The sequence below is a fragment of the Mytilus edulis genome, chromosome 8, assembly GCF_963676685.1.
Source record: "Mytilus edulis chromosome 8, xbMytEdul2.2, whole genome shotgun sequence".
Lineage (NCBI taxonomy): Eukaryota > Metazoa > Mollusca > Bivalvia > Mytilida > Mytilidae > Mytilus > Mytilus edulis.
The window spans coordinates 37,368,362-37,381,386 of NC_092351.1; the positions used below are offsets into that span (position 1 = coordinate 37,368,362).

Here is a 13,025-nt window from a genome sequence, read left to right on the forward strand (position 1 = left end):
ATATAAAGGTTCCGAAAAGTCAAATGTAAAACAATTCAAACATATTGTATCAAATGAAAACACCCGAGCCTGATATCAAAAATTAGTATAAGCGGTATGCTTATTATCCACGCACTATTTTCACAGGGCGACGATATTAAAAATTTGAACAATTTCAACGTAAGTCTATTATCTTTAAAATAACATACTTGTAAGTTGGGACATTTTATTCTTTAATCAAGTATGATTTTATTTATTTCAAACACTTATCAAACAAAACCACGAGTAAAAATAACTAACAATTACCTTCAACCTTTTTTATTTTATATCTGATGATGCTCTTAGGTGCTTATCGCGGTTGTGTGTTATCTCAAGACAGTATTTTCCGATATTGCCGACTCTAAGTTGGGTTTTATGTCTATAATGAGTTGTCTTAGAACAGGAAATTGTCATGTATACCTTGTAATCTTATCACATTGGAGAGTGTCATCTTCAATTTTATTATTTCGCTTTTCTGATTCAGAACAAACCTTTTAGGTCCTTGATTTCGTTGGCGTGTATATCAATTATTGTTTTGACCTATGTAAGTCTCTAACTAAGATGATGTTGTTGCAATAAAGTGGCTGCGCATTTACAAAATTAATACAAATGGTATAAAGAACGATAATTCGAAACATTTATTTTTTTGTTTATTTATTGCACTATAATCACATCCAAACTACACATACGTTTACTTTTAATCTATGAATTATTAACTACATGAAAGAAATTATCACGATTTGACGAATGATGTGAAATGACGACTTTTATCATTATATAACACAAAATAATTTAAAACCACCACGATGATAATTAATACATGTACCTGTTTATATATATATATATATATATATTAATATCATATAATATTCATTCAAAAAGTGACCGATCGCATGTACATGTTCTTGTCTTGAGTCGGCAACTTTGCTAGCGCATGACTTTTATTTCAATCTATATGTTAAATGCGTCTTTTATTTTCCTTGTTTCCTTTGTAATTTTTCAAGACTAATGTCGATATATTGATTTCTATTTGAAATAGGTTTCTTTTCCTGTTTTTTTTTTTAAATAGTAAGAATATTTTTATAAATTTGTTTTTATGAAATATAACTCTTTAAACAACACAACGCTAAGGACTAAAGCCAAGAAGATTATGTAAGCGTAAGATCATGGGAATATTACAAATTTAAAACACTACATTTTTATCTTTGACGTTTCAGCAAGTACTGTTTTCTTGTACATTTGTATCATTTCGTCCACTTTCCACAAATTTCTGTTTTCAAATTCTTTATGAAATGATTCAATATGAACCGACGAATATAAATTACAAATACGGGCAAACTACCAAGTCAGGAATATAACAATAGTTATCCTTTCGTTTGATGTGTTTGAGCTTTTGATTTTGCCATTTGATTGGTCCATTTTTTTCCGCGGAGGTTGGTATTTTTGTTATTTTACTTTTGAGTATTAAGTTTAATATAAAATTTTGAATATGCAGTTAAAAATATTGAAAATGATACTAAAATTGGTATGATGTTGGCCATTTGTTTTCTGAAAAATATCTTTCATGCTTGCATATTTGTATAAAATTTAGGATTCGTCATTTTGGTATGAAATTCATGATTTTTTCTCAAAATTCCTTACATTTTTGCATATTGGAATGATGTTAAGGGTTCGTTCTTATTCTTGAAAAATGGTTTAAATAAATTATTGCAAATTGATGTGCCTATGACAAGTTAGGTATTTTATTCTTAGTTTTACTGTTAAGATTTTTGTTTATTGTTTATTTGTAAAAAGCACTGTTTTGTCCATCTCCGCTAGCCAAGGGTTACTACCCACTCCCCAGGGCTCTTCTCCACCCTGGCGGATTAAGACTGGAGGGCAATGGATCGTAACCCGTGGGTAGCGAAGATGTGTTGTGTCTAAAGAACTAAAATAAAGACGGATATTTAAACTCATCATTCAAACTACAACAAATGATCAATTTTGGCTATTGCGTCGTCAACTTCGTACTTTATTTGGCATTTTAAACATTTTTTTATTCGAGCGTCACTGGTGAGTCCTTGGTAGACGAAACGCTCGTCTGGCGCAAATATAAAATTTCAATCCTGGTATCTATGTTGAATTTATTTATTTATTGATATTGAATCCATTCAGAGTGTCATCAAATCATCATCAGACAGCAAGTAAAGCTTGCAAATAATGTGCAATACAAATACACCTATAACTCACTTCTGATGTATGAGCAAGAACTTGAACCAGTTATTTTTTCATGATGTTTTAAAAACCTGCTAGAATTTCCTTAATGTTATATGACATGACATCACTTATTCACGTGCTCGTAGCCCTCTTCTTTGAAGTGTTACCCTCGTTTCTGTAATTCAAGAAATTGTCAAATGAAATCACTGAAAACGGGCCTTAAAACGGTTATCTTACATCCATCTGTGTAAATACAATGCATGCATATTGACTTGAACAATAAAATAACAAATATATCACAATTGCCGGATACAAAAATAAACATGCACATTTATAATCCTAAATGAAACATATGGTAACTTTCATAACATATGTATAAGAAGAATGGAGAGACCAAAAATGTGTTGCTATAAAATACATAAGTTAAGTTGTAAACAAACCTTTTGTACCATATATCTATAAATTAGAAATTAAACCAAAGCACCCAGTGTACTATCAAAACCTTGCTTCAGAAAATCCAACAATTTAACAAGTTAACATGATTAAAATAATATTGTTTGTAGTAATCTACATTGAATCGTAGATGATGGAATTGTCTTATGTTTGTGTTAAGGGATTATTTGAATCAGTTTTGGTTCCATTATCCATTTCTTCGTCCTTTGCTAGTTTTCTTTTAGGAGCAGTTCTGTGAGCTTTTTTCAACCATCCTTTCTTTCGGAAAAAGAAAAGCAGTGCTACTATAACCAAAATAATTACTATTGCAATTATAACACCAATCAGCCAATCCCATTCAAAATCTGAAGAAAAAAATGAGACACGTTAATTTAATTCGTCTAGAATGAATATGGGACAGATTTTGTTTCTAATTCAAGGAATCAAGATAAATTCTCGAAAAATGTAGTGTATAATTCATTTATGGGTCATTATAAAAAAAACAAAAAAAACATGCAAAACTATGTTATTTGGTCTCTTTAAGTCACAGACATGAAAATATATCAAAAATAACACTTGTAAATGTTAGATATGAATGTTTTGTGATACACTATATACAGTTTACAGTATGAAATGTTATAAAAACATCCTTTTTTTTCTGAATCCCTTGGATATAGCCAGAATTAACTGTTATTTTTTTCTTTAACTAAAATAGGACTATTATTCATATCATTTGTTATTAGAATTAATAACTATAATTTATTGCATTTTGATACATACAAACACTGCTTAATGATTTCGGAGGTGTATGTTGGTTCTATAATAAAAAAATGCCACTAAATGAGGAGTCTCATTTTTTTTTTAAGTCACTGGTGTAACTAAAAGGCAAATTGGTTGGGTAAGAGTAATCTCTCTCAAGATTTCAGCATTTACAATAGTTTATCCTCCAGCAATGTTACCTGTAAGCATGTTATGCAAAAGAAAACAACAACCTGTGTTGAAAATTAGTGAAAAAATCTTTAAAGGGGGTAAAAGCTATATCGTAAATGAAAAAAGTGTCAATGGTGTACTCTTATAAAATGATTTTTCGAAAGCTTTCCTAAACTTTGATTGAGGAAAAGATATTGATTGTAGAAACATGCACAGGGACAACATATATAATAGGGGAATGGAGCACTTAATATTTTGCAACTCGATCTAAAAATATACCTGTAAATCAACACCATTGACCAATTTAGTAACACCGATGAATATACTATGACAATCAGCATTTTTTTTTGTGTTTCTTTCATGTTTAACAAGCGAAACATCATATTATTTATGATAAATAATTCTTATTTAACAATGTTTACAGTACAATGTATTACCTATACCAAGTTTTCACAATCTGGTGTATACTGGTAACACCAAGGACACTATTTAGTAACACTATTGACATCTTTAGTTAATGATGTTATGTTATATAATTTGGTATTTTCAAGGTAGCTCGCTTGTCATGTTTTGGAATTTTGGTCAGATTTTCGGAATCCTCTGGTTTTATTTTGAAACTGAGAAGCGAACTCCCTTAACCTAAGAATTATTTTATTTTTATTTCTCTTTTGCTAAGGGTTTTGTGTTCAGTACTTAATGAAAGTAAAAATTTGAAATTTGTTGTCAATGATGATAGTTTTGTGTCATTGGGGCTACTGAAGGATCAGTAGGTTACTATATAAAAAAGCAATCATTTTTATTTTTCATCAACAAATGAAAGTGTTTTTAGGAGTATACGAAGGATTTGGTATTATCTAATCATTCAGTCTTACACATTTTACATATATTCAGTTTAAAAGTATTTTCTAATATTAACAACGACCATAATTAGGACAGCCAAGTTTTTTACAACAATTTATTCTGAAATTTATGTTTAAATAGAATGAATACCTATAAAAAATGTCAATTAGTAGTCATTTAAACCTTAACAACAAATTGGAACAGTATTTAAATATATTTTTTAATGACTAAATGCATGTTTTTATATTGGTAACACCATTGAAACAGTTCTTTCAAAGGATGACCTAGAATTGATAAAATTGAAGGAACTCTTCATTTTTCCTATTGCATATTTATGAATATAGGTGCTACCATATTATGGAATAGGAAGACAAATTTAATTTTTTAAAACAATGACATCATTTTTCTAAACTTTCCCTTATCGAAATATGCATGTATTTTTATAATGATCCTTTTACAGCGACTCAAAAAGAAAAGGACATAAGAGACAAGTCGACAAAATTGTATCAATTAAGAACAGTAAAGCATAATAGAATTTAAGAAAGGAAAAGGTAAATGTGTCAACGTGATAACAATCCGACTAAAGAGCAGAAAACAGCACGAGGCAACCAATGAGTCTTCAACACAGCCAGAAAGCCTGAACCCGGAGGCGGTAAGTATAATTTAAAAATATAACCTACCTTCTGAATCCCCGGATGAAGCAGCTGTGTTAACAGGTTCGTCTGGACCTTTAGTTGTCTACAGATAAAAAAAAAACATATATGAAATGCTTACATATGCCAAATGTATGAACGCTTTACAGAATGAATACGTAGTTAACAGAGCGGTTTTGAAATTTGCTGTGTTAAAACATTAATTTAATTTCATCTTTTTATCGGCTAGTTCGATTTTGATTCCTTTCTCTATATATAGGCATTGTATTTTCATAACTGTTGCAATCAGTTTATATCTTGTCAGTTTTCCATACTGGCATTGTTTTATCTGAAAAATGAGATATAGAATTATTGCTTAAAGTTACTGTCGATATCCATGTATTTATATACAATTCATACAAAAACAGATGGACGAATCGGAATAACTGTGATAAAAGGGAAAGTATTAACGATAACCGGTGAATATTGGAATGTACTAGAAAGAATCAACTCAGAATCACGAAAACGTGTGTCCAGACAAAAACACACAGAGGAACAGAGAACATTCATATCTAATAATTATGGAACAACACCTCCATAAAAATCACGATATAATGAATCGAAAATAATAACCCCATGGTCTTAAGAAATGGTATAAAAACCATTCGGACATTTGGACCGACACAAACTAATTTTAAAAAGTATTATGTACATTTAAAAAAAATAGAATACCAACGTAGATTCGACTTTATATTCGTTTGTGTTATCTTGGTTAATCACTGGTATATATTTATTATAAGCTGATTTTAAATACTTACAGTGCCGAAGTCTTTTATTTCTACAGTCAATTGTTCTGTCTTGTTGAGGCCACAATGATCAGTTACTTTTATTTTCAGTACATATGTGTCTACAGGAGGTGCGCTTACGATTACAACCATATCTGTTAAAATAACAACATTTAATTGAAGTTGGTCATTTTCTCTTAGCAAACGATCTTGGCAAATAGATTAAGTGAAACGTGATAAAAGAACAATATGATCAAGACACAGCACCACAAATTTACAGAAAGTTGAAATACAATACTTACAAATCTAAGGCTTCTAAAAACCCTGATTCAAAGACTATTTGTTTGAAAAAGCTAATTACTTACGAAGATATGTTTCTAAATGTATCATTTGTGATGGTTTTCTTGCACATTTTGACAAAATGAACCAAAAATTGATAGCTGATAGCGAATTATTTCAATATTCCGCTTTTAAATATGTTAAAAATCATAATTTGATTTTTTTTTGTCTGTATAATAACTAATTCCTCTTTAATGTAGAAATACAAGTGAGAAGTTCACCTAGCTATAAAACTAGGTTTAATCTACAATTTTCTACGTAATGAAATGCCTGTACCAAGTGAGGAATATGATAGTTGTTTTCCATTCGTTTGATGTGTTTGAGCTTTTGATTTTGTCATTTGTTGGGAGACGCTCCGTTTAGAATTTACCTGAGAATTCGGTATTTTTGTTATTTTACTTTTAATAATCATTATTCTATTGGTTTATTCTCTGCAAACATTTCTTCATTCACACCTTGGTTATTTGTTTACGTACTTGTATTCTCTATTTGAAAGTATTGATCAAATCCAAATACTTCCACTTTCAACCCAGGTATATCATGAACATCAGTATCAGTTACTTCTATCAGGAAAACTTCAGTCGGTTGCTGGTCAAGATCATACATATCAGCTTGGGAAATGATACTAGTGTGGGGTAAATTCTTAAAACTAGGTGGCAAATCTAAGAAGAAATATCAGCAATATTAAAAGACAATTTATGTAACAATGTTCTCTATTTCGTTGGTTTTGATTTTGAAATTCCCTTAGAGCTCGATTTTTTGTTTGTTATTTCACTTTTTTCATGGAAGTTAAGTGCCAATATGACGTTGATTTTGATTATTTATGATCATCTCCGATCACCCTCGGTTCTTGCCGCACTGTCTTTAGTTGGTTTTTTTTTGTGTTTTATATACTGTTTTTTTTTTTTGTCTGTTGGACTTTTTTTTACCATGTTGTAATCAGTTTATTTTTGACTTATGCCTTTGAATGTTCTTTCGGTATCTTTCGCCTCTCTCTTATATATTCTACTTAGCTTTTCTCTCATCATAAATATTATATAATGATATTTTCGACAAAGAAATTCGGGAAAAGGTGAACTTCTATTTATTTTTCCTTTCAACGAGATGGTAAAAAAGAATAACAACAGAATTTTCGACAAAGAAATTAGAAAAAAAAGGTTAACTTTTATCTATTTTTCCATTCATTAAAAGATAAAAAAAAAAATCCTATAACAACAGAATTCCAATGTAAAATCAATACAGTGAAGTCCATTAAAACTGACAATATCAAACGTTATCAACCAACGGAACAAGTGAAAATCAACTATCATATATTAGTGTCTACTTTGCGATGTTTTAAGATTTTTTTATGCCACACTTACGGACATTATGTTTTCTGGTTTGTACGTCCGTTCGTTCGTTCGTCTGTTCGATCGTCCATCCGTCCCGTTTCAGGTTAAAGTTTTGGTTAAAGTTTTTGATCGAGGTAGTTTTTGATGAAGTTGAAGTCCATTCAACTTTAAACTTAGTACACATGTTCCATATGATATGATCTTTCTAATTTTAATGCCAAATTAGAGATTTCACCCCAATTTCACGGTCCACTGAACATAGAAAATAATAGTGCGAGTTTGGCATCCATATACTGGGGACCCATTCTTGTTGAATTTTTTTTTAATTATAGATGGATAAACATACTTTCATTTCCTATAGCTTCAATGGAGTATGACCTTTTATCGACCCTTGTCGCAGCCGACCAATCAACTATTGCTCCAAATGACGCTCCTGGCATAGACTGCAATACGAAATTACCATCACTTCCGCCATCCTCAAAAATAAGCGTACCACTCGTTTTTGTGTGCCTTAAATAGAAAAGATGACATCGATTAATTGACACATATCCTAGAGGACGACCATTTAATTTTCAGGATGTGGCGGGGAATTATTTTGATCTGCTACTAATGATGCTATTTTTTGCCGCTGGAAAAGATATTTTTCACTACTGTACACGTGAACATAAGTTGCAGAATATCAATTTCATAATCAGTATAGACAATGAAATGTCAACCAACGAAAAGCTGTCATTCATTTTAAGTGTACAAACAATTACCGATAGTCCTTTATAGTCTAGAAATGGCGAATTGATACTAAAAATACTAATTCATCTTTGCTTGTATATACTCTACTTACCATCCCATATGATCCCCTTTCTCAACAGAAATTCTATTCTCTTCTGGTATATTTGTTACTACACCTCCAGCTTTATCAACTAAAACGAAAGTCTTAATCGTCATGCATCGCCATTTAGACAGAATATCAAATAATTCAACAAAACTTTAAAAAATGATTTACAGCAGTTACTGTTATGTTGGGAAACGCGAACAGGTCCCCATATGTTGGTTTCGTTAACCCAATACTCGGTTAAATGAGCATATTCTTTTAGACTGACGAATATTCTTCCGAGTTCAATCATACAATACAGTGTAACCACATATTCTCCCAAAAAGCAAACATACAAAAATCAAAACAACACACAAAAAACTAAACCGAACTTAGCACATAACACTAACATTTATCATAATAACAACATACATGTAACCACCCCTCAAGAAAACGAACCTATAACACATTTTTGTAATATCCTATAAATAATCAAAATAATAAAACAAGACACTTCCTAATTTCATAGAACACGTTAAACAATATGTAACTTGGACACTGCTTTCATTCCTCTTGTTTACGGGTAAATAACAAAACAAGAACACGCCAAAATCGCGTAGAACACCTTAAGCAATAGGTGACATGGACACAGCTTTTGTGCATCTTGTTATACGGAAAAGTTTTTAACTTAAACACTGCTGTCATTCATCTTGTTGAATAGTCGTCAACAGACTTTGTATCAAAACAGGACACAAAATTACATGTACACATAATTGAACACTGATACTGGTGCCCGAGTAATCCAGTAGTTAAATTTAAAAGACACGCATCATCACTCTATGGATGCATTAGTACTCAGGTAAATTGTATAAATTGGGGAATGTAAATGGAGAATATGTCAAAGAAACAACCCGACCAAATACAGTGTCGCAGAAACATATACTCTACCTCAATGACAAAACAGATATATATGTTTTCGTAATACCAGAAGTCAGGTAATGGTCATACTTACATGTCAAAGAATTCTGTCCCATCAGTCTAAACTCGTTTTCCTTGCCAGTTGGTCGCCATACTTGTAATTCTACTTCTCCTGGGCCACCAGCTGTAGCACGCCATCTTCTTATAGTACCACAACAGTCGAACGTAAACTTACTATCGGTAGCAATTACTCCATAGTCTTTAATATAAACATAGTTTTTTTTTGTATATGTTAGAATTCCCTGATGGATATTAAATGATTATTATAAATACTCCATCGAGCTTAGTCGATTCTTAAATTGACGGGTGGTACAAATGTAGCTGCAATGAAAAAAATTGAGTCGACTGCAATGGTCACACGTTCTACCTGGATGGAAAATTTCGAAAATTTGACCTATTTAGTCAAACGAATATTTCTTTTGTTTATATTGTTGTTATAATAATTTGAAAATATAGTTAAATTGTTCTTGTCAAACATTCATTTTAATAGCTTAATGTGTTTTAGGAAGTTAAATGGAAGTGCATTCTTTTAAAGAGTTTTTAGATTATACACAAAATACATATTATGATAGAACGAACAAAACGAAATAATGGAAATACCAATATTTAAACTTTTTTCAATATCTCGCACTAAACATTTTTTTGTGAAATATGAATTGCTGTAAAAAAAAAAAGAGGAGAATGATACCAAAGAGATACTCAAACTCGTAAATTCAAAACAAATCCAAAAACTTAAAAGTCAAGGAAACCGAGGAGTTGAAACCATTGGTTCTTAAAAGAGGGACGAAATATACCAAAGGGACAGTCAAACTCATAGATAGAAAATAAACTGACAACGCCATGGCTAAAAAGGAAAAGACAAACAGACAAATAGTAGTACAGAAGACACAACATAGAAAACTAAAGACTATAAGCAACACGAACACCAGCAAAAACTGGGGGCGATCTCAGGTGATCCGGAAGGATAAGCAGATGCTGCTCCACATGTGGCACCCGTCGTGTTGCTTATGTTATTACAAATCCGGTAAATAGTATAATTAGGTATTATTTGTAAAATTTTAAATAATAAGACTAACTTGATAATTGGTTGTCAATATCTTTTCCGTTTCCATGGTCATTGTGTCCTTGTTTCACACCATCACAAGCATTTACTGAAAATGATAAGTCTGTCTAATTGAGAAAGTCAGGAAAGTAGGATGTAAGAATTTTACATGATTAGTAACTAAAACTATCAAGTTGAACACATAATAATATATGTTAAAAAAAGCTTATGAGACTATATGACAGCTTCTTATATAACCAGAGTAATGCCGGGTTTTCAGGGGAGATAATTAGTCCAGCCCTGGTCTCAGTGACTTATTTTCATTTTTTATTTTTTTAGGCCAGGGATGGACTAGGGAGATAATGCATTTCTGTTTTGTTTTTTTCAGGAGAAATAATAAGCTGTTTTGGTATGAGGTTGTAAGCAAATTTGAGATCTGTCTCAAGATGATTATAAGTCGAGAAGCGCCAGTCAACGTTTCTGAAGAACATCGAACGATATTAGCGTAAGAAAGACCCAATGTATAAATAAGAAGATAAAATCTTTCCGCTGGCTTCAACTGCAATATTTTTGGATTAGCCATTACCTTATTGATTTTATCGGCTGCTTTCCAAGGGAAAATTTGTTAATGTGTCAGTCCAAATTCCGTTCAAAATACAACAAACTAATTTAAATCAATTATAGAAAATAAAAAAATGCTAATTATAGTGAAATGATTTCAATAAAATGTATCAGTTCTTACCATGTTTAAATCCTAAGATTGAAATCACTACCAAAATGAGAGGTTGCATCATTAACAACTGTTCGGATACACTAATAATTGCACTGTGACGCCTAACTGATGGAAGGGCAGATATTTGTTAGTCCATGGCTACCACTATGGTTACAGTACATAAAATCAGTTTAATACTGCTCTTAGTATTATATCTTTACCTGTGAAATATTAAAAGATGAGACGAAATTTTACAGCTGTCCAGGGGTGTCCATAAAAATCAAATTAAGCCAATAACCGAGAATAAGGATTACCACTATGAAAAAATATTATGAATAAAGATTTACGCCAGTTACCTAACAATACACCAAAACAAAAGAAAGAGGCATATGAAGTTCAATATACGAGTAAAATAATATATATCATAATGATGTAAAAATATGGAGATTCGGTATGAACGTCAACTGCGACACCTATTCCATAAAGACAAAAAGAGACAAGGTGTACTCAATTACTGTAACAGATGACTACAGCCTTCAACAATAAGCAAAACCCATACCGCATTTTATGCTGTAAAATTTAATAGGGTAAAAATATGTGAAATAATTCAATAGAGAAAAGAAATGGTCTGATTTAAGCGTTTTAAATGAAATGAAAAATAGACAGTAACCATCAAATACCACTTAATTACATGCCACATCATAGGCGGATCCAGTTGGGCTATGGACCCGCCCCCCTTTCGTAGGAACAAATTGGTTGCTTATATAGGGAATCACTGAAGCGTGAAGACGTCACGAGCAGTCCAGGCAAAATATTTTAGGCTGCAAACAAGTTGTATATGGATTCAAAGGGAGAATATAGCATCTTTGCCAATAACACACAATTCCTCAATAGAGTAAATGTAATATGAAACAGAGTAGAGCAAGGACACTATAGGTTATTGACTTCGGAAAGACAACTCTCCATTCAAATTACAATTGGTAAAAAGTAAACCATTTTAATGTTGTGTTTCTGTTGTGTCGTTGTTCTCCTTTTATATTTGATGCGTTTCCCTCAGTTTTAGTTTGTAACCCGGATTTATTTTTTTCTCAATCGATTTATGAGTTTCGAACAGTGTAGAATGATGAGGTATTTTTTTGGTTAACAGTTCCAACAGTATAAAATTAAAAAAAAATGATGGCCATCACTTAAGTTTTCTGTGTGGTGTTTAATAGCCATAGTGTTGTATGTTCTCGACTTATGTTTTTGCACCCTTTAATTATATGGTTCCATTTGTTTACACATCTCGAGGAAGCATTTCATACTTATGCATTTAGTTTTATATTAAGTCATTTATCATTACAGATATATAGTAATGTATGTATGTTCGTCCGTCTTTACATTGACTTGATTTTAATTAAATATTTTAGAAATATTCCGTACTAGTATACTATATGACATTGTACCTTCTACTTTACTTTTCATCTGGATAATTTCCATCAATATATAAAGACAACAATGGTTTACCGCTTTTCAAAAGTCATAAATCGATTGAGAGAAAACAAATCCGGGTTACAAACAAAAACCTGAGGCATAAAACATAAACTATAAGAGGAAAACAACGAAACAACAGAAACACTGATGAAGTGCCACTAAAAAAAGAACAAACAACAAAGCAACATACATAGAAACGAACTATTAGAAAACAACTGCCATATTCCTGACTTGGTACAGGACATTTTAAGAACAATGGTGGGTTGAACCTGGTTTTGTGGCTATCCGAACATTACAAATATTATTGGAAAACACGGACTCAACTAGATCTACAAAAAAATCTTCAATCTATTCGATCACAGACTTATATTTGCAGAATCTTACCAGATGCAATTGTGAACCGTTAAATCTGTATTTTGTTACATACACAAATGTTTAATTTGAGGGGTTACCCATGGATCTACAAATATAGGGAGGGGGTATAAATTCGAGAGCTCTCATCACATATT

General features: G+C 31.4%; 1 protein-coding gene across 1 annotated transcript; it reads right to left on the reverse strand.

The window, feature by feature from the left end:
- Window positions 1–851: 851 nt before the first annotated feature.
- Window positions 852–11,189, reverse strand: LOC139485487 (uncharacterized). The gene is made up of 9 exons (XM_071269999.1): window positions 11,074–11,189; window positions 10,366–10,440; window positions 9,324–9,488; window positions 8,342–8,420; window positions 7,850–8,013; window positions 6,649–6,834; window positions 5,867–5,988; window positions 5,097–5,154; window positions 852–3,011 (listed from the first exon to the last, which is right to left on the reverse strand). Exons 1-9 carry the CDS (start codon window positions 11,123–11,125, stop codon window positions 2,812–2,814), a joined length of 1,101 nt encoding a protein of 366 aa, XP_071126100.1. The 5' UTR covers window positions 11,126–11,189; the 3' UTR covers window positions 852–2,811.
- Between the last annotated feature and the right edge of the window lie 1,836 nt (window positions 11,190–13,025).